This window comes from Coenobita brevimanus, chromosome 98 (genome assembly GCF_032717465.1).
Source record: "Coenobita brevimanus isolate Jiangsu-jjx chromosome 98, ASM3271746v2, whole genome shotgun sequence".
Taxonomy (NCBI): Eukaryota; Metazoa; Arthropoda; class Malacostraca; order Decapoda; family Coenobitidae; genus Coenobita; species Coenobita brevimanus.
The window spans coordinates 41088215-41115634 of record NC_137051.1 but is presented as its reverse complement, the minus strand read 5'-3'; the positions used below and the strand labels follow the sequence as shown (position 1 = coordinate 41115634).

The following is a 27420-nucleotide window of genomic DNA, read 5'->3' as shown; positions in this document are numbered from 1 at the left end:
TGCCCCTTGTGGCGTGCAGGGCCTCATATGAGTTTTGAGGTATTGTGCGAAAAAATGGCAAGTTTGAAAAAAAAAAAATCAGTAGCTTGTATATCAGAGGTTGACTGTGCACAGGAAATTGTTTGGCTTGTCACTCAAGTGTTGCTACCTTTAGGTAACACTGTATCAAGTGAGTGAATGCTATCTGCTTTAAGTTGCTCTTGAATTTCTACTTAATTTTCCACAATAAGAATTATATTGTCGAGCTACTGCTGGTGGCGGTGGTGGTGGTTATTGGTCAACCTTGGTCTGTCAGGCTGAGCACACCTGTTCACCACGGGTAAGCAACTGTTTCTGTGGAGCCATCCTAGAGGCACAGTACAGTACATACACCAAGTTGGGATCCATTACCCTCTTTTGGTATGCAGCTCCTCACTTAGATTGGACAAAGGTCCTTTGGGTGGCAAGTTGCAGGGAAATACAGTACGAGGTGATTTTTCTCCTAGATGTATGGCTTAGCTGCTCCACTTAAGGTACATAGTGTCACCATACTTAGGCTCGTCTTCAGGTGGTACAAAAATGAACTGTCAATTATGCAGTTATTCATCCCTTCCCCTCTTTCAGGTACATATGGAAGGGTATCAGGTGAGCAACCAGTGTCAGTCCGTAGTGAGGGACAAGTGCCTCATTCCAACCAAAGATGCTCCAGAACTTGCCTACATCAAGGAGTCCTCAGCAGAGCAGTATGTCCCAGATGTTTATTTCAAGGTGAGTGGGAAGATAATCATCCCAGTATATGGTATAATAGTAGAGTGTTATCATACCGCTTGTAAAGAAATGCCAGGTGCTTAGTAATCTCAGTTTGAGTGGGTGAAATGTTAATTTCAGCAGTTACAGTGACATTTTAAGTTTATGGCTATGCAGGGCTTCAGGTATAAAGCATATCAGAGAGGGAGGTAGGTAGGTAGGTAGGTAGGTAGGTAGGAAGGAAGGAAGGTGCAGTAGTAGAGGGTAGTAGACCCAAGGGGATAAAAAAGGCATTTGGCCAAAGGTAACAATGGAAGCAACTCCATTTCTTAACTGGCAGGTTTTTCCATGTACAGTAGGCTCGCCCAGTGCGCGACATCACAGTGCGCGAATCGCATTGTGCGCGAGTGACCAAAAATCATAACGAAAAACCTTGAATGCGCGAGTTTACCCCACAAAACACGAGGTAGAGGCAAGAAGTGGCTTAAAAACGCCATTTTCCATCAGTACGCGCCAATAGTGACCTAGAGGCTCGTGGGGAAGGTGCTCAAGAGGAGTCTACAATAAGATATCGCCAATATCAGCTTCAATAATAACATTTTCAGCAATAACAGTAAGTTAGAATAGATACCCAGTTTCTATAATAATGATGTTTATTTCGTGAATACCAAGTTGTTATACTGCCAATACATCTATAACAAGATGAGGAATGAAACAAACAAGCAAGAAGAGATGAAGGAAATTGCCGAAAATGTGAGCAGTAGCGAGGAGGAGAGGGAGGATACTCCCCTCACCACCTCCCCTGACTCACCCACCGCCGTCCTCCACTGCCCCACCTGACTCACCAGCCGCCTCCCTGTCCACCTTCACAGCCCCACCTGACTCACCTGCTTCACCTGGCATACCTGCAACCCCCACCATAATGACTGTTGCTAGTTTCTGGAAGAAATGTAACATTCAACAGGCCATAAATTTCTTCATCAAAGCCTGGAATAATACAACATTGGCAACCGTTAAACAAGCGTGGTGCGGCCGGGGTAGTGGCGGGGGCACTGTAAGTGTGTTGCCGCGCCTCAGAACTCTTGTTGTTTAAATCCATCAGGCCTGTTGTCTACTGTTGTTAAGGTGACTACCCATATTTTTGTTACTGTAGCTATATCTGTAGTACAATGTCTGAAAAATATGACCTTTATTATATCTCTAAGGGCCAAAAAATGTCCAGGTATGAGGGGGTACCGCCCATATGTAATTATTCCCATAAGATTATGTATTCCCAGTACGCGAATTCCCAGTGCGCGAGGTCGTGAACCGCCGAATCTCTCGCACGCTGTGCGAGCCTACTGTATATTTGCATGACAACTTCTGTCATAATCTGTCCAGTCTTACAAATGTTTGATGAAAGGCAGAAAAACAAACAGGCCAACTACAGGTTCCTGAAACTCCCTGCATGATATAGGGGAACAAATTCTGCTACATTTAGAATTTATTCAGCTTGAGAGAACTGAGAATGTTGTGTTGCAAGAAAATTTTGGCTTACTAATATCAGAGAGGTGATGCAATCTGGTTGGTTGAAATGGTTTGGACATACTGAGCAGAGGGAGTGGATGAATTGGTGAGTAAAATTGTACATGTGAATGTGGAGGGTAGGAGCTCAGATGCATACTGAGGAAGATATGAGGTGAGGTCATGCATGGAGACTCCTGGGTAAGGGATTGAGCAGGGATGTAACTCAAGATTGTGGCACAGATAGAGCTGTCATCAGGTGAAAGGACATATACATGCTGGTTATAGTCATACTGCTGAGGTCGTCCCATCAGCCTCAGGGCTAAGGCCAATGCTGAGACTGACCTTTTTCAAAAGACAGCCATTCCAGTTAAGGCCTCATGAGGTCTAAGCAAAACTATAATTGTTTTTCGGTATTTGATCTATGTTGTGCCAAAATCTAATAGATTACTTATCAGTTGAATGTCAGCTTTCTTTATATATACAGTAAGATCTCATTATAATGGACTAATTGGGGCCCAAGCCATTCCAGGAAAAGTGAAATTCTGATAAAAGTGACATCCGGACTTCCCACTGCTAACCCGAACTTTTTCTGATACGACAGACATTAGTCCGCACCAACGGTTTTTAAACCGTTTTCACTACCATTGCAGTACTGTACTGTTTTATACCTTCACTACAGTAATCAAATGATATAATATATATAATAATACTGCACTGCATACTGATAAACATTTCTTTTATTTAGCTTATTGTGGTGGATATAACTGAAGTGGTCAGGCAGTCCAGAGTGCTTCTGGCTTTATCGGACTTTTTCCGATCTATAGGAATTTAGAGTGGTAGCATCTCGATTCCGATAAAAGTGAATTCCAGTCTGTTGAAGGCCGTTATATCGAGGTTTTACTGTATATATACAGTATACATGTATATATATACATTTATATATACTGTATATATATATATATATATATATATATATATACAGTATACATGTATATATATACATTTATATATACTGTATATATATATATATATATATATAATATAATATAATATATATATATATATATATATATATATATATTTATATATAACGGCCATACCACGTTGAGTACACCGCTTCCCGTCCGATCAGCGAAGTTAAGCAACGTTGGGTCTGGTTAGTACTTGGATGGGTGACCGCCTGGGAACACCAGATGCTGTTGGCATCCCTATGTGTCAAGTGGGGTTGGTGGAGGATTAGTGCCCCTTCCTGTAAAAACAATTACTGTAACTCTAAGCCGTTGGCCACCCCGTTTGGGATACATGGCGTCTGGCAATGAATGAATGAATATATATATATATATATATATATGTTTATATATACAGTAGAACCTCTTTGGTCCGGACCCCTTTAATCCGGATTTCTGTTAATTCGGACAAAATTTTAAAATAATAAGCTCCAAAAATATGTTGAAAGTAATTCTAAAGTCATTTTCAGTATCGGCGCGGAAAGCGATCGTCATTCGTTTAGTCTCGGATCACACTAGGTCGCAACATGGGCGCCTGTTTAAATGCACGCTAGCATTTGTTCCATCAACTAGTTCACCAACCATTTATATTTTTATGCTGTATTTCAAAAGTTAATCCTCCTTACCATGCCCCTTAATGCAAGTGTAGCTTCTGCAATGAATAAAGGTGTTAAACGGAGGAGTTTGCTTACACAAAAATGGGTCAGAATATTTTGCAGTGTTTAGTGATTACTGTAGGTTATTTTTTGTACTTAAATGTGCTTTACTTGTACATCAAACATTAGCTTCTTGCCCATATGGACGTTATCAATATGCCAAAGATGACAATGTATTTTTTGCCTACATTAGTTTTATTTTTATTCCAAGTATTACAATTAAGTAATTTATTTATTTTTTTTGCCTACACAGGCCTTAGTCACTTACTACTATTTAAAATGTAGGCTAGTTTCTTGTCTTGGCCTTACCTGTAAATTATGCAATACAAAACTATCGTACATGATTAGTTTGGTTATTTTAGTATCCTTTTATCTTTAGCAGTTATGTAGGGTTGACATATGCCACATATGTTAATAATTAACAAACATACCATATGTAGATAGTTTTTGGTATGAACTGGAGATTACCGTGATGGTCCGGACAATCTGCTATTTCGGACAACCCTTCCCCCCATATAGTCCGAATGAGAGAGGAACTTAAAAAAACAAAACTCATTAAAACCCGTTCTTTCATTCATTTAAGAAAATACAAAGGCCATTAAGTGAAGGAATACACTATATCTCCAAAACAAATACCTGCATGTACTGAATTTTAGAATCACAGACAACACAACCAAGTTTTCAAAAATCAGTTACAAGGAACGTTTACACCATTTTATGTACCCCAAAAGTACCAGAAGCCATCCTAACATAGGGTGATTGAATTTCCATACTTCAAGGCACTAAACTGCTAAATTGCTGAACCGCTAATAATGCTGTAATTTCGGGAAGTATTATTTAATGTTGCAACTGTTTTTTTCATTTTTCACTAACAGTAATTTAAGACTGCTTCCTTCTATGATGCTTTTGTATCGATTGAAACAAAATATCAGTAAGAGATGCCAGCCTAAGAAGGATTTTTGAATTTCCATATGAGACAGACGTCTGTGAGATGGATGTCTGTTACAATAACTTAACAAAAATCATGCTAGCCAACATCTTCAATTTGATTCCCTTGCTAGTTAGTGATTGGATAGCAAGTGATCATTTTTGCCTTTCTGAAGGTTAGCAAGGGGTTCAGAAGTGATCATGTCCTGAGAGTTGGGGGCTGCAAGGTGCTAAATTACTAAACTGCTAAAAAGCTGTAATTTCAGACAGTACTGTTTAATGTTGCAGTTGTTTTCCTGTTTTTCAGTAACGTTAATATAAAACTGTTCCCTTCTATTATATTCTTGTCTCGAATGAAACAAAATACCAGTAAGAGAAGCCAGCCAAACAGTGGTTATTGAATTTCCATATGAGACAGATTTCTGTTATAATAACTCAAATGTCATGCTAGCCATCATCTCCAGTATGATTCCCTTACTAGTTACTGAGTGGATGGCATGCAAAGTGATCATGACTGCATTTCAGAAGGTTAGCAGGGAGTTCACCAGTGATCATGTTAGCCTGCTAAAGTAGGGTGTATGCTAGATGCTAAATTGCTAAACTGCTATACCGCTAAACCCCCAGACCATCACTTGGCCAGTTGTAAACAAACCTTAAATTTTTTCTTGAGCCTGAGTGTTTCTAATCGTAAAATCTGAGTATATACACAAGTGAATGTAACTTTTTACAGTAAATCAAAGGTGTTTATACTCTAAAAAATACTTGACTGCCAAACAGTAAGGTGATCCTCTGTATAAGTGATTCTTCTAAATGGAGTCGCCTCCAGGACGCAGGGGGATATTTGAAGGTGATTTTGAGGCAAAAAAGTGCGTCTTCCACCCCACAAAATATGGTATATATATATATATATATATAATATATATACAGGGGCTCGCACAGTGCGCGAGAGATTGGGCGGTCCTGGTCCTCGCGCACTGTGAAATCACGCACAGAGAATACATCATCTTATGGAAAAAATTACATATGGGTGGTACCCTCTCATACCTGGACATTTTTTGGCCCTTAGCAACATAATAAAGGTCAGATTTTTCAGACATTGTACTACAGATATAGCCACAATAACAAAAATATGGGTAGTCACCTTAACAACAGTAAACAACAGGCCTGATGGACATAAATAACAGGGGTTCCGAGGCATGGCAACACTTACAGCACCACACCTCCCGCCGCACCAACACTTACGTCCACAGACTCCTCCTGAGCGCCTTCCCCAAGAGCCTGTAAGTCGCTCACTTCGCCCATAAACCCCTCAAAGTCCAATGCTGACACTTCTGACATTGCATCCTCTTCATCCTCGACAGAAACAGGATCAGACGATGTAGCTGATTCCTTACTTCCATCAACTTGAGCCTGCTGTCTGTAACTTGTTATGAGTGTCTGTCTTCTCCTGTTTATTTCTTGCCTGTGCCTGTCTGTGTAGAAACGGAAGAGTTTGCCGATACCAACCCGAACTTCCTCCATTCTTAGGCTGCTCACTTCCTGTTCCTACCTCTTCCTTGAGCTTATCCACGGCAGCAAGGATCTTGCTTATTCTTGACATACACAGCTCTGTATTCCCCTCCATCACACTAGACTGCTCATCTTGAATCTGCCTGGCGTCAGGCTCTGCGTCAGCCTCGACTATCCATTGCAAAACTTCCTCGGGAGGCTGTTCCTCATTAGCAGCATGCACTTCCCGTATGTCCGCCAATTTAACGTCCTTGAAACCTGGTTCAGCTTGTGCTGCTGTCAGTGTTACTGCCTCAGCCTCGGCCAGTTGTTGAATGGCCGTCTCTTGGGTTGTGCATAAGTGAGGCATGAGCATTCGCCACGCATGGTTCACCACTGCAGGTGTAATCTGGTGCCATGCTTGTAGGAGAAATTCAACTGCGTCCTTCACTGTAAAACGAAGCCAAAATGCCTCAACAGTCATGGCACCTGTGGCGGGTTTGAATACAGCTGCTGGCGGAGATGGTAAGGGAGCAGGTGCCTCATCGAGGTCTTCATCGTGATCTTCTTGTAGGGCATGAAGCTCCTCTTGTATGTCGGTCTTCCTGCGTAGGTAGTCATACACTTGCTTATGGTAGAAGTGCTTCATAGTGGCTACCAGTTCTTGATCCAGTGGCTGCATTAGTGACATTGTCCAGGGCGGCAGAAACACAACACAACAATCCTTGTGCAGATCTTCTAGGTATGGTGGGTGACTTGGTGCATTGTCCAGCTCAAGGAGCATCTTAAATGGAATGCCAAGTTCCTGACACTTGGCCCTGGCGTCGGGGACGCAGTGCCTCGTTAACGAGTCAGACATAATGTTCCTGGTCATCCAACCATTTGAAGACTTGTACCAGTACATGCCACTTGCGTTCATGTTCATGAGGCTTTTGTAACGCCTTGGGTGTGATGCTGTGTGTACAACAACTGGCCTCATCTTGTGGCTCTCAAACAGGTTTACAGCGAACATTACCATCATCTTACACTTCTGGAGCTTGTGACCAAGGGCTTGTTTCCGTTTTTTAGCACTGTAAGTCGATTTGGGCATGGCCGTGTAGTATGACAACGTTTCGTCGACGTTGTAGATCTGGTCCTTGGTGTAGTGTCCTTCTTCAAGAAGCACTGTAAATAATGGAAGATATTCTCTCGCGGCCAGCTCATCGGCAGAGGCACGTTCACCAGGTAGTTTCATGTGATGCAGTTCCTTGCATTTCAAAAAATGGTGCAGCCATCCAACAGATTCCTTGAAAGGTTTGTCCGCATTTACCATATTTTCGGGCATATAAGGAGCACGAGCATATAAGGTGCACCCTAATTTTGGCAAGCCCAGTCTGGGAAAAAATGAAAAAAATACAGCTAACCTCAGATCCCCTGGCTGAATGCCTCAAACTTTCGGCATTTGGCCCATTTACATGGACTGTAAGAGGAGCGAATGATGAGGTGAAAGAGAGAGAGATTGTCCAGGTGCTTGAGGGTGCGAAAATGGATGTATGTGGAATAATTGAAACAAAATGGAGAGGAGAAAGTGTGAGAGAATGGGAGTATGGATGAGGTATATGTGCAGGAGTAGGTGAGAATGAGAGGGCAAAGGAAGGAGTATGTATAGTTGTGAGTAAAAGATGAAAGAACAGCATAAGACAGTATGGATCAGTTGGGTCAAGGATTGTGTGGGTAAAGTTGAAAGTTGGAATACAAATGTGGGCGATTGTGTGTGTGTATGCGCCAGCGCAAGATCGTGCTAGAAGAGTGAGAGAAGAGTTCTGGACAAATGTAGAAGTGTGCATAGAAAAGTTTAGAAGGAATGAGAGAATGTTTTTAATCGGTGATATGAATGGTAAAGTTGGGAATGTGAAGGTGGATGGAATAGTTGGTGGGTGAGGTGTGCCTGCTGAGATAGATGAGAATGGGAGTGCATTAGTGGACATTTGTGCTGGGAGGGGGTTGGTGATAGCCAATACCCTCTTCAGGCATAAAATGATCCACAGGTATACATGGCGAGTGATGAGAAGGGTGGGTGGTGAACTGAATGAAAGGAAGGCAATGATTGATTATGTGTGTGTGGATGAAAGGATGCGAAGATGTGTAATGGATGCAAGAGCTTATAGAGGTTGTGGCAGTGGACTTTCTGACTACTACTTGGTGGTGGCCAGAATTAGGATTCAAGTAAGATGGAGGAATAAAAGAAGGGAAAGACGAGAGGAAGGAGTAGTTGCAAGGAGAGTGGAAAGGTTACAAGAGGATGAGAAAAAGGCAGAGTATAAGAGAGAAGTAGAGGAACGATTGGGCAAATATGAATTGGAGCAGATGGGAGACGTGGAAGGTGTGTGTAGGATATTTACAGAAGAATTATGTGCAGCATGTGATGTGGTGTGTGGAAGGAAGAGAAGACGGAGGGGGGTGCAAGGAACAGCGTGGTGGACTGAAGAGGTGAGACAGGCTGTGGCACAAAAGAAGAAAGCATACAATGAATGGATGAGAAATAGGGGCGTGGAAGAAGTTGAGAGGTGGAAGAGAGAGTTATATGTAGAAAGAAAGAGAGAGGTGAATAGATTAGTAAGAGAGAGTAAGAAGAGAGTGGATGAGGAATTTGGAAGGAATTTGAGTGTAAAGTGGAGGGACTGTAAGAAAATGTTCTGGAAAGAGGTGAAAAGAGTAAGACAGGGTGGAAGTGAAGTTAGCAGGGGAGTGAAAGATAAAAATGGTAGATTACTAGTGGAGAAGGGAGAAAAAGTGATCAGCTGACTCCGCTCTTTCTTTACCCCTGCACAATTGTTGACTCTATACAGGGGTTTTATCCGCCCCTGTGTGGAGTACAACTCTCATGTGTGGGGAGGCTCCCTACATACAGCTCTTCTCAATAGGGTGGAGTCAAAGGCTTTTCGTCTCATTAACTCTCCTCCTCTTACTGACTCCCTTCAACCTCTGTCTCTTGCCCGCACTGTTGCATCTTTATCTCTTTTCTATCGCTACTTTAATGGTCACTGCTCCTCTGAACTGTGTGCTTGCATTCCTCCACCTCTTCGACGGGCACGTATCACCCGTCTGGCAGCAAACTCTCATCCCTTTTCTGTCCAACTCTCTAATGCAAGAGTTAACCGTCACTCCCAGTCTTTCATGTATGCAACAGGTCAGCTCTGAAACTGTCTCCCTCTGTCTGTATTTCCTGCTGCCTATGATCTCCAGTCTTTCAAACGCAGTGTGTCCAGGCATCTCAAAATGATCGGATCTTGAATTTGGCTCTCTATTGTATTTTGTTTTTCTCTTGGAGGGAACTGTTTGCGGGCTCATGGCCTTTGGTTCCTTCTTCCTCGCAAAAAAAAAAAAGAAGAAGAAAAAGAAGAAGAAGAAGATGGAGAGAACACTTTAAGGAATTGTTGAACATAGAGGATGGAAGTAATGCGAGTATAAGTGGCTGGGGAATGGCTGGGAGAAGGAGGGAGGTGAGAAGACAGGAAGAAATCAGTAGGGTAGAAGTTGTGGAAGCAATGAAGAAAGTTAAATCGGGGAAAGCCCCAGGAATTGATGGAGTGTGTGGTGAAATGCTGAAGCATGGGGGAGAGATAGTAGTAGAATGGATGTGGAAGATGTGCAGATTGGCCTGGGAGGAAGGTAGAGTCCCGGAGGATTGGAAGTCAGGTATAATTATTCCCTTGTACAAAGGAAAAGGGGAAAAAGAAGTGTGTGGTAATCATAGGGGCATTTGTCTTCTTAGTATAATAGGAAAAGTGTATGGTAGGATACTTATTGACAGAGTTAGAGAAAGAACAGAGAAATTAGTTGGAGAAGAACAGGGAGGCTTTAGGAAGGGAAGAGGCTGTGTAGATCATATATACATTTTTAGATCTTTAGTGGAAAAGTTTCTAGAGAAGGGAAAGAAGTTGTATGCGGCTTTCATGGATATGGAGAAAGCATATGACAGGGTGGATAGACAAGGATTGTGGAAAGTGTTAAGATTGTATGGAGTAGATGGGAAGTTGTTGAATGCTGTGAAGAGTATGTACGATGGTGCAAAGGCTGCAGTGTGTGTGGATGGTGAACTAAGTGAATTTTTCTCTTTGAAGGTTGGGTTGAAACAGGGATGTGTCATGTCTCCATGGTTGTTCAATCTGTACATGGATGGGGTAATAAAAGAGGTACAAGGTAGGGTAGTGGATGTTGGAGTGGCCCTGTTGAGAGGATAGTGTTTGGAAACTCCCTGTACTGTTGTTTGCAGATGATACTGTGTTGTTGAGTGAAGACGAAGGGGAGCTGCAAGGCTTGGTGGATGAGTTTGGGAGAGTGTGTAAGAAACGGAATCTAAAGGTGAATGTAGGGAAGAGTAAATTGATGGTCTTTGAGTGAGGTGAAGTCAGTGAATGTACAGCGAGGTTGGATGGTGAGGAATTGGAAAATGTGAGTATGTTTAAGTACTTGGGTAGTGTGATGAATAAGGAGGGAGGTTTGGAGGGTGAAGTGCTTGAAAAGGTACCGCAGGGAAGAAAGGTTGCTGGTTCTTTGAAAGCAGTGATAAGAAACAGAGAAGTGAGCATGGAAGTGAAAAAGTTACTACATGACAGTATTGTGATACCAACTCTAACATATGGAAGTGAAGCTTGGACATTGTTGGAAGGACACAAGTCAAGAGTGAGAGCAGTGGAAATGAGTTATTTAAGAGGAGCCTGTGGAGTCACATGGAGAGACAGGCTGACAAATGAGGATATAAAGGAGCGTTGTGGTGTTGATGTGGATGTGATAGGAAGCGTTATGAGGAACACACTGAGGTGGTTTGGCCATGTGGAGAGGATGGAGGGTGAAAGACTGATGAAGAGAGTGTATGTGAATGAGATAGAGGGGGGAAGAGGGAGGGGGAGGCCGAGGATGAGATGGAGGGATGGGGTGGAGAGGTATATGAGAGAGGGGGATGTGAGTTGGGAGCAGGGCAGTGATGTGGCGGGGGACGGGGGGACTTGGAGGTGATTTGTTTGTGGCCACCCCAAACGGGATTGAGACGTCTGGCAATAGATAGATAGACATATCACTTCATAACCATTCATGTGCTAGTTATAAAATTTTCATGTACAGGAATCATGAAAATTTAGACTGACACCCTTTGGTAAGCAACCATGGTAGGCTAAGTTACAGTACTTATCTTTACCAAATATCACCACTGACTTCCACCATCACCAGTATTGGCCATCGTTAATAACTCTAACCATTATCAACCAACAACACTAAAATTATCAATCATCACCATTAATATTATCAATCTCCACTCCACACTGCATCACCGTGGTCACTTGTAAACAAACATGGCAGCCCAAGTTGTACAGAGTTGCCAAATCTGTCTTAGCAAACACTGCAGGATTGGTATTCAAAAACCACTAAAAGTCACTAAGTACATAAAAACTCCAGGAAATTACTAGAAAAAGTACTAAAATTTCTATAATATTGCCAAAACTAAGAAATATGGGAAACACTTGTAAGGAAGGTGTCTGGAGTTCATTTACGGTATCGGTAGCCCTACCCAAAGCCTGACCTTGATCATATAAGGCGCAGGGTGATTTTCTGGGACATTATTTTTGGAAAATAACTGCGCCTTTTATGCCCGAAAATACAGTAACTTGCGAGATGCTGCCTTGTAAAAGAGCTGGGCTTGGTTCCGAATAAATCTGCCATTCAGTGGAACACCCTCCTTCTCCATCCTCATTATGAAGGTGGCAAGATACTGTTCCATTCATATCATCGCATGATTTCCCACCCGGGAATGGCCGTCTAGGTCAGATGCACCATACGTTTTCACTAGAGCCCTGATGGCATAGTGGTTCTTCCACACTGTCCACACTGTTGATTTAGCCAGTCCCAGGGCTTTCCCAATAGCAGTGTTTCATTGTCCCTCCTCCTTCATCTTGATAATCTCAAACTTGGTTGCGTGCATCAGAAGTTTCTTAACTCTTGGGGCTGGAGGCATGGTGCGGCGAAGTGCAGGCTAGGATGGAGCAGCAATAAAATGCCACGCATTGTACGCGAGAAGTTAGCTGCAGAGAGTAGATCCGGACTGTGCATGAGCCGTGTCTGTAATGGCGCGCCCGCAGCCTTGTACCCCAAGCTGCGCAGTAGAATGCCTGGGAATTTCTGCGCATCATCATCACGACGCATGATGATGGACGCATTATGTGGGGGGAGGGGTCGCGTACTAATGGAAAATGGCGTTTTTGAGCCACTCCTTGCCTCTACCTCACGTTCTGTAAGGTAAACTCGCGCATTCAGGTTTTTTGGTTATTATTTTTGGTCACTCACACAATGCCATTTGTGCACTCAGAGCTCACACACTGTGCAAGCCCACTGTATATATATATTTTATACATTTATTTTCTAATAACCTGTCTTCAGATACCATCATAAGAAATGTACTCATAGATAAAAGTAGGTGAAACTGTATCAAGAATAGAGCTAGATGATCAGACAGGGTAGGAGAGAGAGAGAAAGAACTTATAGGTGAGGTAAGGTGTAGGATGATTAGGACAAAAGAAAATAGGATATCTGCAGTAGCCCAGATGGGTCCTGCCAGGCAGCGCCAATAAGTTTCTGGCGAGACTACTAGAATGAAAATAGGATAGCGAAAAAGAAAGTTTGTGCATTTGTAATCAGCATATAGGTATGGACCTGCTGCATGCATGTGTGTTTTGGAAATTACCCATCAAGCTTTTGTGTGGCTTTGACCTTGGAATTGTCACAAGGCCTTTACACTTTCCAGCTGGCTTTAACCCTTTAACCGCAGGTGTCATTCCAGAATGACATTGAAAAAACGACCAAACCACGGGTGTCATTCTGGAATGTTTGTGAATATTTTGAACACCGCGCGTTTTTCCTGTGCACAAATTGTTTCACGCAAGAGTAGCTGTCGAGTTCTTTCACGCCAGCCCTCCCACACCTCCCTCCTCCCACCCCCCGGGGGCCCCCCCCCCACCCGTGCCCTGACACACATCAATCAGTATCTGTCCAGCTCTGTGCATGATAATGTCGCTCCGTCCCGAGTCATCATCGCTCGCTTCCTCCTTGGAAATTCTTAGTGCTAGTGTGCCTTCGACCTCTACACCGAAGAAGGAACTGCCGACGGCGAGGTAGAAGGGGTTGAGTACCCCAGAAATTAGGACAGAGCTGGATAAAACTGTAAGTACAACTCTGGATTGTGGCAGTGAGAGTGATACACTTACCGTAAGTAGTGATGACTATGCAGTTATTGGTGGTGAACCGTTTATGATTGACAGTGACAGTGATGAAAGTGAACATGTTGTCTCCCCCTCACCGCCCACAACTTACTCTGGGAAAGGGAAGGCGCCCATGGGGAAAATGGGTGTAGCACGTGGGAAGGGAGTGAAGCGGAAACTTATGTCTCCTACACCCGGCCCTAGCAAGCATTTCCCACCACTTTCCCGTTCCCCTAGCCCTATTGCCCTCACATCATCTTCATCTTCTGCCGTGCCCTCTCCTCAGTCTACATCATCTGAGGAATATGAATTCCCAGAGCCTGCACAGCGAGGGAAGGCAGGCCGTGCAGGCAGGGTAAGTAGGGCAGGCCGGCCTAGAACAAAGGGGATGCGTGGCAGCAGGAGGGCAAAGCGGGGTGATAAGCGGGGAAGAAAGGGTCAGATTTCACCACACACCAGGTCAGTAACTCCCCCCGCCTGCCCCCCGCCCAGCTCCCTCACCCTCACCACCCCCCCACTCACCCCCACCCCCCCACTCACCCCCCCCCCCCCCACTCACCCCCCTCCTGCTCACCTCCTGCCTCACCTCCTGCCTCACCCATTGCCTCCACCTCAACTCCTTCTCACCAGGAAAAGAGTGCAATGCGACCTGCCACTGCCACTGAACCACGCACCGGGAAAGTGGATGCATTTGTTTGGTCTGACGGTGCTAATTTTCAGCCACACAATCTGCCGTTTGACCTGACAAACACGGGAATACAGCCTGCCTTCCCATGCAACGAAGGAGATGACTTTGTGGACTACTTCCTGGCCTTCATGGATGACAAAATCGTGCAGTTTGTCAGTGATGAGACCAATAGGTATGCAGCTCAGTGTGCGACAGAAGGGCTGGGACCTATTGGCTCACCAAAGCAAGTGTCGTGGTTGCCTGTCGGGATCAGAGAGCTGTATGTGTTCTTTGCTCTCATGTTCTTGATGCCCCATATCAAGAGACATGAGTTGGAGGAGTACTGGCTGGTTGATGACATTACTTCAATCCCAACATTCAGCAAATACATGTCAAGAGATCAGTTCCGACAGCTGCTAGGATACCTGCACTTCGCTGACAATGAAAACCCGTCCCAAACTGACCCTTTGTGGAAAGTGAAGGATTTCCTCAACAGGATTAGGGATCGATTTATGCGATTTTTCTGTCCTATGCAAAAAGTCATCATAGATGAATCCCTGGTATTGTTCAGAGGACGTCTCAAATTCATGCAGTACATCCCCAGCAGACGCCACCGCTTTGGGATAAAGTTCTTTGTGCTGTGTGACTGTGAGACGGGGTATATCCTTGATTTCGTTATCTGCTCTGCAAGCACAATGGACGTGGACAGGAAAGACCCCCTTTGCTTCTCTGGCTCCGTAGTAAAAGTGCTGATGGAGAGGTATTTTGGTGGGAATCATGTGCTGTACATGTACAATTACTACACAGCACCGAAACTCGCCAAATATCTGGCTGACACGGCATCGGCACTGTTGGCACTGTATGGAGCCACAGGAAAGAGTGGCCAAGTTTCCCTGAAGCATCATCCTCATCCAAGGGAGATGTGCACTTGAAGAAGTCTGACAAGCTTCTGGCGATCAGGTGGCACAACAAGAAGGTCGTGAATATGCTCAGCACCATCCACAAGGGGGAATTGCAGAGAACTGGGAAGGTCAGCTACAGAACAGGAGAGCCAATCATGAAGCCCGATGCCGTCATTGACTATAATATCAACATGAGACTTGTTGATGAGTCGGACATGATGATTGGCGAGATAGACTGTCTCAGCAGAAACACCTGATGGTACAGGAAGGCTTGCCTCCACATGCTCGATATGTGCATGCTCAGCGCCTTCCTCCTCTACAAGAGACAAGTCGGGGGCATAAGGCAACCATCCCTGAGACAGTTCTCCAAGACTGTCGTGCAGCAGCTGCTTGCACGATTTGGTCAGGTGACAGCATTGGTCCCGAGGCGACACTCTGACACACAACCTGACCGTCTTGAGTGCCGCAATTACATGAGCCGGCACCAGCTTGTGAAATTGCCTCTTACCGCAGGCAGCAGGTTGTCACAGGGCCGCTGCAAAGTGTGTCATAACACCACACGGAGGCCTCGGGCGAGAAAAATGAGCACAGGAATGCCAAGTTGCTCTCTGTGTGACTCCGTGCTTTGCTGAGCACCACTCTCTGAGTAAATACTGACAGTGACAGTGATATACAGTGATGCGACAGTGATGTGCTTTACCAATAATTGTATAAGGGATAATGTAGTAATAAGGGATATTTTGCCTAGAAAACAATGTAAATATTGACCAGTATAATAAGTGATATTGTAATAAGAAAATCTGCGGCACTGCTGTGATTCTGTGATGCGACAGTGACGTGCTTTACCAATAATTGTATAATATAGTAATAAGAGATATTTTACCTAAAATATTGTAAATATGGCCAGTATATAAGTGATATGGTAATAGGGAAATCTGCGGCACTGCTGTGATTCTGTTATGCGACAGTGATGTGCTTTACCAATAATTGTATAATATAGTAATAAGAGATATTTTACCTAGAAAATTATGTAAATACGGCCAGTATATAAGTGATATGGAAATAAGAAAATCTGCGGCACTGCTGTAATTCTGTGATGCGACAGTGATGCAATATAGTAATAAGTGCAGTGTAAATATAATGTATATTGCCCAGATTATATGTAAAATAGTAATAGAAGTTAGAAATAATGAAAACATCACCGCTAACCAAACATCAGTGAGCGTGTGATGCCGCAGTGACGTGCGGGCAATTACAGTGCCTTTTACCTACCTCAGTGAACACAGAGTGGGTGTTTATCGTATGTGCAGTGTTCATATATGTTTATAGTACTATTATCAGAGAGTGGTTGGCATTTGGTACTGGTGTGTGGGGCGTAAAATAGTAATTTTACACCCCTCACTTCCAATGGCACTGCCCGTCCTGTGAAAGTCAACAAAGTCATGAAACCTACATCACTGCAAAGCTGAAGGTTAGTACTTTCTAATGGTACCTTATTTTTTGCTCTAGCTTTATTCTGTGCAGAGTTATTAAGGTTTAAAGGTTTGTTTACATTTGGCTGGAACCCCCGCGGTTGAGGCCAGTCGGGGCAAAACAATGCCCGCGGTTAAAGGGTTAAGGTCAGCGTCAGTTTTGGAGCCCAAAACTGAGGCCTCTGAAAATGTGGTAAAATGTGGTTTCAAGACTAAGACCAAGGCCAGGCCAAAGTATCATGCCTGGCTAGTATGATCACTGTTCGTTGTATGAACTTATTGTTTATCAAGGCTCCAGCATGCTTGCATGCATCATTCTTGGTCACCTAATGGCAGCTGTCCAAGCCACTCAGTCTTTGCAGCCTTTCAGTTCAGTCCCATATCCTTGAGGTCACACTCTGTGACCTCGTCCTAGGTCATTTTCGGTCTTCCTCTCACAATCCTCCCCCTGAATTTCACTCTTTTCATTTCCCCACCCAATTGTCATCCTCTGTCCTCTCCAAATGCCCAAACCATCCCAAGTTACCCCTCCTAATCGCAACACCAATACTCCCCATTCCCTAATCACAACACCTGTACTCCCCATTCCCATCCTTCCTCTCAATTCTTCAGTCATAAACTTAGCTCCTTCTCACATTCAAGGATGCATTACACATCCATCTAATAATTGTCATTTCTGTACATTTGAACCTACAGATATCCTTTTCCGTTACTTCCCAGGTCTCACAACCATACAGCATTACATTCCTAACACATGCCACATACAAAGATCCCTTGGCATATAGGGAGAGCCCTCTCAGTGCCAGGAGAGGCAGTAGCTCTTTGAACTTCTTTCAATCAATCCTTACCCTTGTCACAGAGCTAGCTCCTATCCTTCCAGCAGCACATAATGTGTCCTCCAAATGACAACTCTTCCACACACTCAGAGAGACTCACCAGCAAGATTAGTCTTTTCATGCCTGGCAAAATCTACATATTCTCCCAAACACACTGCACACTTGAAATCAGCATTGTCTCGCAGTCTGCCTCTAATACCACTTCATCTCTTATCACCCACATATCACAAATACTGCACAAGATTGAGTTACTTCCCACACCCTTGTGGCAAACTGCATGTAGCCATTCTCCTTCTGCTTTGACAGCATTGCCACTAGCCCTAGATATCATCAGTCATTTTATGTGTTTACTCTTAAACCCTTGTGCACCATTCTGTCTCTTCATTTCCAAAATCTCTCTCCACTTCCCTTTTGTTCTCTGCAGTCAACACCAAGTCATCAGCTTACAACATCTTCCATGGGAGTCGAATTTTGAAGTCAAATGAGAGTGCTACAAGGATCATGACAAACAATAAGGGGCTCAAGACTGACCCCTGATGCCCGTCAGCATTCATAAAAACTCATCACTTAAATCTCCATTCGCTCTTACCTGGGTGTGAGCACCCACATACAAAGCCATACCCACTCTTACCAGCCACTCCTCAATCCCAAGCTTTCTCATTACCCACTTAAATTCCCCAGGGACTCTGTCAAAGGTCTTTTTCAAATCAACAAAACCAAATTACAGCCCACTTTTCTCTCCCATGTATTTTTCATGAAGCTGGCAGACAGTGACTATGGCATCAGTGGTCCCTTTGCCTGGCATAACACAAACTGATCTCATCAGTATTCACTCTCTCTTTGATCGTACCTTTGGGATTTTCCTCATTACCTTCATTATCAGGTCCAAAAGTTTTATGTCTTGCAATTTCCTCTCTCCAGGGCATCACCCTTCCCCTTTTACTTATTCACAGTTATACTATTCAGCCAGTCATCTGGTACAACGCATTCATATATCGTATTTATGAAATCAGTAACTAACCCACTCCTATATCTCCAGAGTTCTTCAGCATTTCAGTAGTCAACTCAGACACACCTGCCACCTTCCCCAACTGTATTGTGTCTGTTGCCTTTCTCACAGTAACAGCATCAATCAAAGGCCAGAGGCCAGACACTGGATTCGCAGACTCCAAACCTTCCCTGTTCCAGTCAAACTTGTCATTCAGCAGCTGGTTACAGTGCTCTCTCCCGGCGTCTTTGATATTCTCACTGTCCACGACTACCTTTCCTTCATCATTCTTCACACACTGCTCACTAATGATATCCTTGTTTTCCCTTTGCATGTGATTTGCCACCTTAAATGTCAAATTATTCCTTTCAGTGCTATTTAGGTTAACCAATGAAAGCCTGTGAGACTCAGAGTTTGCCCCGTATACCACCTTTCTAGTCCTGTGCTTGGCAACCAAGTATGCCTCTCTGTTACCACCCCTTTTTCATTTCCTGGATATGTTTTCTCCCTAACTGCAGCTTCCACACCCACAGCCCACCACAGTGTTACCTTATGTCTTGGTGGGCCCCTTGTCCATCCACACATTGAACTGGTAACTGTCAAGAGATTGTTTTTGAGAGATCTGTACTGTTCATTTACACTTCTGTCAACAGCTCCCCGGTCAACTACAACTACTTGTTTTGCTATATAAGGGATCCCTGACTTATTTTTCAGCTTCCATAATTTCCTCCTAGAGGCATAGGTCCTCATGCTCACCATCCGCTCCTTAAGCACCATGTCCCACATCAGTAATTTTTGTTACTGCTCACACTCTTCACTCCCTATAACTTTAACATCACTCACCATCCTCTACCATTCATTCCTTAACCCTTTGGCCGCGACCTAGCATTTCTCGGTTATTCCCCTGGACGCAGCCTAAGTCCCTAAGAAATCTGTCAATCTATCAATTGCCAGATGTCTTAATCCCCTAAGGGGTGGCCACAAACAAATCGCCTCCATGTCACCCTGTCATTTCACTGCCCTGCTCCCAGCTCACACCTCCATCTCTAATATACTTCTCCACTCGACCTAAGAAATGAAAAGTGCTAATTATAACTTTGTTGCTACTTTTCTAATAAGAAATGACCCTGAAGTTTCCATTTATACTGTGATAATGATGAAAACTGCACCTTTCTGTGAGAAAATTATAATTTTCTGAGAAAAAATGCAATAATAATTAATTTTTGCTATTGTCTGATTTTGCATTGATGACAAGATTATTTACCTAACCCATAGACATACCAGTGATGACCAGCGTCGTCATGTATTTGTCAACCTCTGACGTCATTATGACGACTTTTCCCCTTATCCGATGTAATCTCTAAAAAAATATTTAGGGAGTCGTCATTTTTGTTGGATGATGGTTAAAAGTGGATGGAGCTAAGCCTGCCACAGCTGGTGCGTGCATGCTCACTTGGTTTGCATGGCTCATTGTGGTGTGAGGTTCCTCACAGGTAGGATGTACACCCCCTGACCTCCCTCCGAACACTTATGCTCCTTTTTCTCGTGTACAGTATATATGCGGTGTTATTATTTAAGAAAATACAACAAATAATGCATTATTGGAAAGGAAATTTATTCTGCTACATATTGAAGCAAAAAATATTATAGTAAAACCTCGATGTAACGGACTTCAGTAGACCAGAATTCGCTTTTATCAGACTTGAGGAGCTACCGGACTAATTTCCTATACTGTATATCAGAAAAAGTCCGATAAAGCTAGAAGCAGTCTGGACTGCCAGACCACTTCAGCTATGTTCACCACAATAAGGTAAATAAAAGACATGTTTATCAGTGAACAGTACAGTATTATATATATTATACCATTGGAGTAATGTAGTGAAGTTATAACACAGTACAGTACCGCAGTGGTAGTCAAAACAGTTTAAGAACTGTTCATGTGATCCAGACTAATGTCTGACATATCGGAAAAAGTCCGGATTAGCAGGAGGAAGTCCGAATGTCGCTTTTAACGGAATTTCGCATTTTTCGGAATGGTTTGGTCCCCAATTAGTCCGTTATAGTGAGGTCTTACTGTACTTCTTGAATAGTTTTTTTTTTGGCAAATATTTTTTTAAAGGACAGTGTAAAACTTCAGCTTATCAGCTAACTTCTACTATATATATATATATATATTTTTTTTTGTATATACAGTACTGTCTTTTTGGACAATGTTCGACAGAGCAAAAGTCTTCATCGTCAAAGTGAGACCAAAGTGGCCTTCCTATGATGAATAATAACTTTCCTACAAGCGTTAGAAGTAAAATATCTCTGCGTGAACATTCTGAAAGCTCTTGAGCAAGGGTTACGTGCACAGCTGGAATTTACACTCCTTTCTTGACATGAAAGGGTTAAGCAAGGTTTTTCACTTGTCTGTGTTATGTCACCATGATTGTTCAGTCTGTATATGGATGGGATTATAAAAGAGATACAAGGTAGGGCAGTGGATGTTTGAGCGGCCTTAGGGAGAGAGGGCAGTGTTTGGAAACTCCCTGTACTGTTGTTTGCAGATGATACTGTGTGGTTGAGGGGAGACTTCATTTTTTTGGTTGAAAATGAAATTATGCATGAGTTTACATGAAATTTTACTGGATAATAGCTACATTTGGCAAAACTAATCCCTGAGCTTTATTTGTAAATGATTAATTTAATTACTGATATTTTTAAAATGATTATATGTTTACTCACTTAGGAGCAGTAGTCAGTGAAAGTTAGGTTAAATATATTAAGATTTTACTGAGTATTTTTTTCTTTTCTTCATGTATTGTCCTGAAACTTTTTACGCGCTTAAGTAGGTATCATAGCTATTATCCAGTAAAGTTTCGTGTAGATTGACGTATAATTTCATTTTCAACCTGAAGACAAAGGGGAGTTGCAAGGCTTGGTGGATGAGTTTGGGAGAGTGTGTAAGAAATGGAATCTAAAGGTGAATGTTGGGAAGAGTAAAGTTATGGTCTTCGAGAGAAGTGAAGTCAGTGAATGTACAGTACAGTGAGGTTGGATGAGGAGGAAATGGAAAATGTGAGTGCATTTAATTACAGTAAAAGTCCAATATTTCGTCATCCAAATCCCCGGCAAATCTGACATTTCGGCAGTTTTGAGAAATAGTCCCATTTACGAAAATCTCCGATCGTTCGGCAGATTCTCCGATTTTTTTCGTCAGTCTTGAAATTCTCCATGAGGCTCGCCAGCTAGCTACCCGCCTTTACCCGCCTTAGTGAGTGAGATAGTGAAAGTGATGGAACGAGTCTACCACTGCCATGAAGCTCAGAGGCTAGCTCTTTCTCCTATAGCATAAAGAGGGGACAAACATGTAGTGAGTCTAGCATGGGAAAGAGAATCTGTTTCGCCATTCTTCCGCCATTCTTCCGAGTTGTTGCCGTGCTGCTGCCGACTTCTCTTGATTCTTCTGTGTGCTTTGTGAACTTCGTACCGAAATACCTCTGAAATTACTATTCGAGTGTGCTGTAAGCACCGTAACATCAGACAGGAGCTTTGTAACACCTGAGTGGACCAGCCGTGTGTTGTGAACAGTATAAACATCTTCTGCGTGCTTTGAAAATAGCCTCCACGTGTGGAAAGTTAACTGGTGTTAGCAAGAAGCGTACACAAGATGTTGACTATTGCTTGGAAAATTGAGCTGTTGAAAAAATTAGAGGCTGGCATGAGTAGGAAACAGATTATGGATGAGTTTAACGTAAGCTCCTCTGCTCCCTCCTCTCCATCACCAACAGCAGTCTCTGAACCTCAAGCTCTACTGCCGCAGCAACAGGGAGAAGAGTCCTTAGAGCCTGTTGCAGGACCCTCTACTGCTTGGGACTTCTTCCAGCAGTAGCAGACTCCAATCAACCCCTTCTATTGTACATATGTAAATAAGGAACCTACTATAAGTTTAGGTAAGTGCATGTGAACTTGTAGGCTTACTGTACCATTACATTTATATACAGTATATTCACTAATTTCTTTATTTTTCATATTCATGTATAGTACTGTATTCATTACAGTATTGTACAGTATCAAACAGTATACAGTACTCTCTCCAAACACATTTGTAATGATGTGAGTCATGATGATAGTGTTCACCGAAACATATAAGGTACCGAGTGGGTAGGGTTTTCGATAATTCGGCAATTTTGATATTTCGGCACTTGCCTGGTCCCATAGATGCCGAAAATTCGGACTTCTACTGTACTTAGGTAGTGTAATGAGTAAGGATGGAAGTTTGGAGGGTGAAGTGCTTGAAAGGGTACAGCAAGGAAAAAAGGTTGCTGGTTCCTTGAAAGCAGTGATAAGAAACAGGAAAGTGAACATGAAGGAGAAAAAGTTACTACATGACTAATGTATTGTGATACCAGTGCTGATGTATGGAAGTGAAGCTTGGACCTTGTATGAGGGACACAAGTCAAGAATGAGAGCAATGGAAATGAGTTATTTGAGAGGAGCACGTGGAGTCACGTGGAGAGACAGATTGACAAATGAAGAAGTGAAGGAGTGTTGTGGTGTGGATATGGATGTAATAGGAAGCATTAGGAGAAAGACATTGAGGTGGTTTGGTCATGTGGAGAGGATGGAGAGTGAGAGACTGATGAGGAGAGTGTATGTAAGTGAGGTGAAGGTGGGGAGAGGGAGGGGAGGCCGAGGATGAGATGGAGGGATGCGGAGGAGAGGTATACGAGAGGGGGGGTGGGGTGAGCTGGGAGCAGGGCAGTGAAATGGCAGGGGACAGGGCAATATGGAGGCGATTTGTTTGTGGCCATCCCTTACGGGATTGAGGCGTCTGGCAATAGATAGATAAATAGATAAATATTTGTGATTTTTTACTGGAAGAAAAAATGGAGTAACCACTCATGTTTTGAACAAATCTACATTTACTTTGTTAGAAAAAAAAAAAAAAGTAAGTCCTGGATATTTCTGGCTATTAGAAATTTTTTATAATTATAATTAATTTTAATTGATAATTAATTATGGTACATATAATTATCCTTAGCTGAATATTGCCAATCACTGTTACGGCATTTGACATACCCAGCTGTCACGATGCTTGGTTGTAAGAAACACTGTCCTCAGTGATGCAAAAACCTTCAGAAGGCCAGTGAAGAGAGTAGGAGGGGGAAAAAGGAAGAAGAAACAAGATAATAATAAAAAAGGTAGTGTTGGACCTTTGATTTCCAACTACCTAAATACCCAAGTGCCACCTGAAACTTCATGACAAAGAGTGAGATGGTAACAAGCCAAAGAGAATGGAAGAGCCAGGTAAGGGTGAGCGGAGACCATGCTACCTGGGCCAAAGTAGTATCAGTGATCCACCGCTGGTGCAACATGCAATACGAGAAAAAAATATCAGGATACCACGTGTTGGGCCACCAGTGACACACTACTTTTATGAAAGCATATCCCTCACTGGGACTCAGTGAAGCAGTGTACCTCCTTTCGCTGTGATTGCTCCATGCATAATGGTGGGAGAGCGTTCTGAAGCGAAACGTGGCCTGGGAGAGAACTCATATTGCCCAAACGCGGGTAACGCGTTAAATCATCTGGTGATAGGTGGAGGAAAAGGAAAAATGTATCATTCAGTAGAATAGGTTAAGATAACTAGCAAAAATATTTAGATTGGGTGGATATTTCCTTAGGGATATGATGATACTACTGCCTAGCACTTTAGTTGCAAGCATCAGTATACATTATGCACAAGAAGATGATAGAGGATAAATTTTTTATCTGAGGATTCCAGTTTTCCATGATGTTAACTCTAGGGAGATAAGCAAACCATACTCTGGATCTCTCCACTGCACACAAATGTGTTACTTTAGGTTAGGATAGTGTTAGCTTGTATATAAAATGGAAACTTAACTCTTCTTAACCCCAGAGTGATGTGAAAACTGAAGGAGGAATGGTTTTTCTGTGCCTGGTTTTTGCTATCATGAGTTTATTGAATATTTACCTATGTGAAATCTTAAGCATATACATATGTGCAATAAAACTGTTGAGACTAAATGAAAGTAATACAGTGCTATATTAACCCATTTCAGGAGAAAGATCAATATAATAATGAGGTGGTTCGCTTAGGACGCCCCCTGCCTGTGGAGTACCTGCTCTTAGATTGTCCTGTATCCACTCCTAATGAGCCTGTGTATTCATTTGCGGTCAATGAGGCCAACTTCCCAGTGGCAAACAGGTAATGTTTTGATTCTCATAAAATCTATCGTATCTATGTGTTGATCTGTATATCTATATCTGTCTGTGTCCATCTGTATACTGCATATCTATATATAACCATCTATCTTCCATAGGTAAATATATATATATAGGTATGTGTATATATATATGTTACTGAGTGTATATATACTGTACATATATATATGTTACAGTACATGTATATACAGGCCGTCATTGTTCTATCAATGAGATGCATTCGATAAAAGCCCATCGTTGAGCCGGGGTATCGTTAAACGGGGACATTGTAACATATGAAGTATAGGGATGCATTTGGGAGCATTGGGATCTTCCCCCCAACCAAGTCCAAAAACCACCCAAATGAGTCCAACAACAAGTTTCTAGCTCACCTAAAGCCCCAAATAGCTTTAAAGCAAGGTAAACTAAGCCTAAAAGTAGTTTATAACTCTTAAATCCAAAAATAAGATCTGAAAATCATCAAAAATAAGTGGGAAAAAATCAAAATACAGGAAAAGTCCTCTCATTCAGCATCTGGTCTTTCGGCGGTTTTTATAACTACTCCCATTGCGAAAGTTTTCTGCTCTTCCAACACACATGCTGATGGTGCCCACAATGGGGTTGCCAGCTTGTTGCTGGCATCTGTGCGCCCATAGTTGCCAATTTGGCGCTCTTGGCGCTAGGTCTAGCACTTTTCATAATAATTTACTGCTTTTCATACTAATTTAGCACCAATAAATACAGTAATACCCCTAGATGCGATACTCTAGCTTAGTGATGGGCTTACAAATACCAGCAAGCCCCGATACCTGATGGGCGGGCCCCAGTTTAACGATGGACCCTCTGATGTTGCGCCCACAGATGACGAGCCAAAATTTTGAACTGTGTGCGTTCCTGCAGCCAGCTGAGCCTGCCTGCCTCCCAGGATGCTCAGAAATACTTGCACAGGCCCCATAGCCATCGCTAACCCCGCACTCACCCATATCACTTTTCTCATACCGGCCGTCTCTGAGTGAGGATCTCCCTCATGCTCGCCCGCCATGTACAGTATCATGTTGCACCACCACCGTTACGCAAGTTGCTATTGTAGTGGATCAAACTGTGTTCGAGCAGTGCCGTGAGTAGAGTAATGATACTAATCGTGTGTGAAGCGCAATGTTGTGTGATTTAGGGCCCAAATAAGTGTGATGATGTCTGGTAAGGGTGCTGCAAGTGGAGGTGCTGGTGGAGGCTCTAATGATGGTGGTAAGTGGTCTCCTAGTGGTGGTGCTGGTGATGTTCCCGTGAAGCATGTACGTAAGACTGTGTCACTGGAGGTGAAATTGGAAATCCTTAAGCGGCATGACAAAGGCGAAGGTGCACGTGCTATCGCCTTGGCTCTCCACCTGGCCCAGTCGACTGTCTCCACCATCATAAAGAAGGAGGCCATTAAGGCTGCTGCTGGAGAGGTTGCAACCTTATCCGCCTCCCATATCACCTGCCAGCGAGAACCTGCGATGGAGGGGCTGGACCTGATGCTCTGCACATGGGTGGAAGATCAGAACTGGTGCAAGGCACCCATGAACCAAGCCACAATATGCAAAAATGCTCTCTCGCTCTGGGACGAGCGAGCCATGGGTGGTTTGACTGATTCAAGAGGTGGGCAAGTCTCCACCACATGAAGATGTACGGTGAGGCAGTGAGTGCAGATACGGTGACGGCGGCAGCGTTTCCTGACGAGCTGAAACACATCATTGCGGAGGGTGGCTATAGTGCGAAGGTGTTGAATTTTGATGAGACTGGGCTCTTTTGGAAGAGAATGTCCTCTAAGACATATCTTGCAGCGGAGGAATGGTTTACACCAGGATTCAAGGTCTCGAAGGACCGGCTGACACGGCTGCTGGGGGGCAATGCCGAGGGCGACCTCAAGTTGAAGCTGCTTCTAGTCTACCACTCCAAAAACCCCAGGGCTCTGGTGGGGTATGTTAAGGAGAACCTTGGGGTTATCTCGAAGTCGAACAAGAGGGCTTGGTTGACTTCAGATATCTGTTCGTCATATTTCAACTCATGCCTTTCTCGTGTGCTGAAGAGGTATGCGTCACATGAAAATTTGGTGAACAGATTTCTCGTGGTGGTGGATAACGCGCCTAGCCACCCACCTGCGATGAAGGAATGGGCCAGCAATACTGAGGTGATGTTCCTGTTCCCCAACACCATGTCTTTGCTGCAGCCGATGCACCAAGGGGTGATCGCAGCCTTTAAAGGCCTAGTATCTCCGCCGCATGATGAAGCAGTTGATAAGGGCCTGCGACAGTGATGACAGGACAACAGTGCAGCAGTTTTGGAAATGGTATAACACACCACGCCCTTGAGAATATAACTGCTGCATGGGACGAGGTTAGCTAGGTGATGATGAACTGTGTGTGGTGGACTCTGTGGCCAGAGTGTGTCCACTCTTGCACAAGGCGGGCTTCGGGGAGGTCAACGAGGATGACATGGAGGAGATTCTCGAGAGCCACAGGGAAGAGCTCAGCAACGAGGAGCTTCTCAATATGGAGATGCAGCAGGCACACCAGGAGGCAGAGGAGGAGGAGGTTGTGCCTGAGGTTCAAACTCTCAACACCAAAATCCTGAAGGAGATACTAACCCCCCTCCCAGGACAAAACAGGGACACAGCTAATCGGCTCCAGGAGGGGTTGAAAGTCTACAGACTGACGTTGGAGGAGAAGAAAGCGGCCAGGCAGACTACGATCACAGCCTTCTTTAACCCGTTAACTGCTCTATACAGCCTGGGCTGTTCCGAGTGCGACTGCTCAATACAGCCCTG

The 27420-nt window shown here is 43.6% G+C and overlaps 1 protein-coding gene and 1 non-coding gene across 2 annotated transcripts in view; both read left to right on the top strand.

The window, feature by feature from the left end:
* The window catches only part of Npl4 (nuclear protein localization 4), a 204879-nt gene that overhangs the window by 161285 nt on the left and 16174 nt on the right, over window positions 1-27420 (top strand). Inside the window, exons 7-8 of the mRNA XM_080283672.1 lie at window positions 604-747; window positions 24473-24618. Coding sequence (XP_080139798.1) covers window positions 604-747; window positions 24473-24618 — 290 coding nt within the window. The remainder of the gene's footprint in view (window positions 1-603; window positions 748-24472; window positions 24619-27420) is intronic.
* LOC145414313 (5S ribosomal RNA) lies at window positions 3319-3437 on the top strand. Its single transcript, XR_013899851.1, has one exon. It is a non-coding gene; the product is annotated as a 5S ribosomal RNA (ribosomal RNA).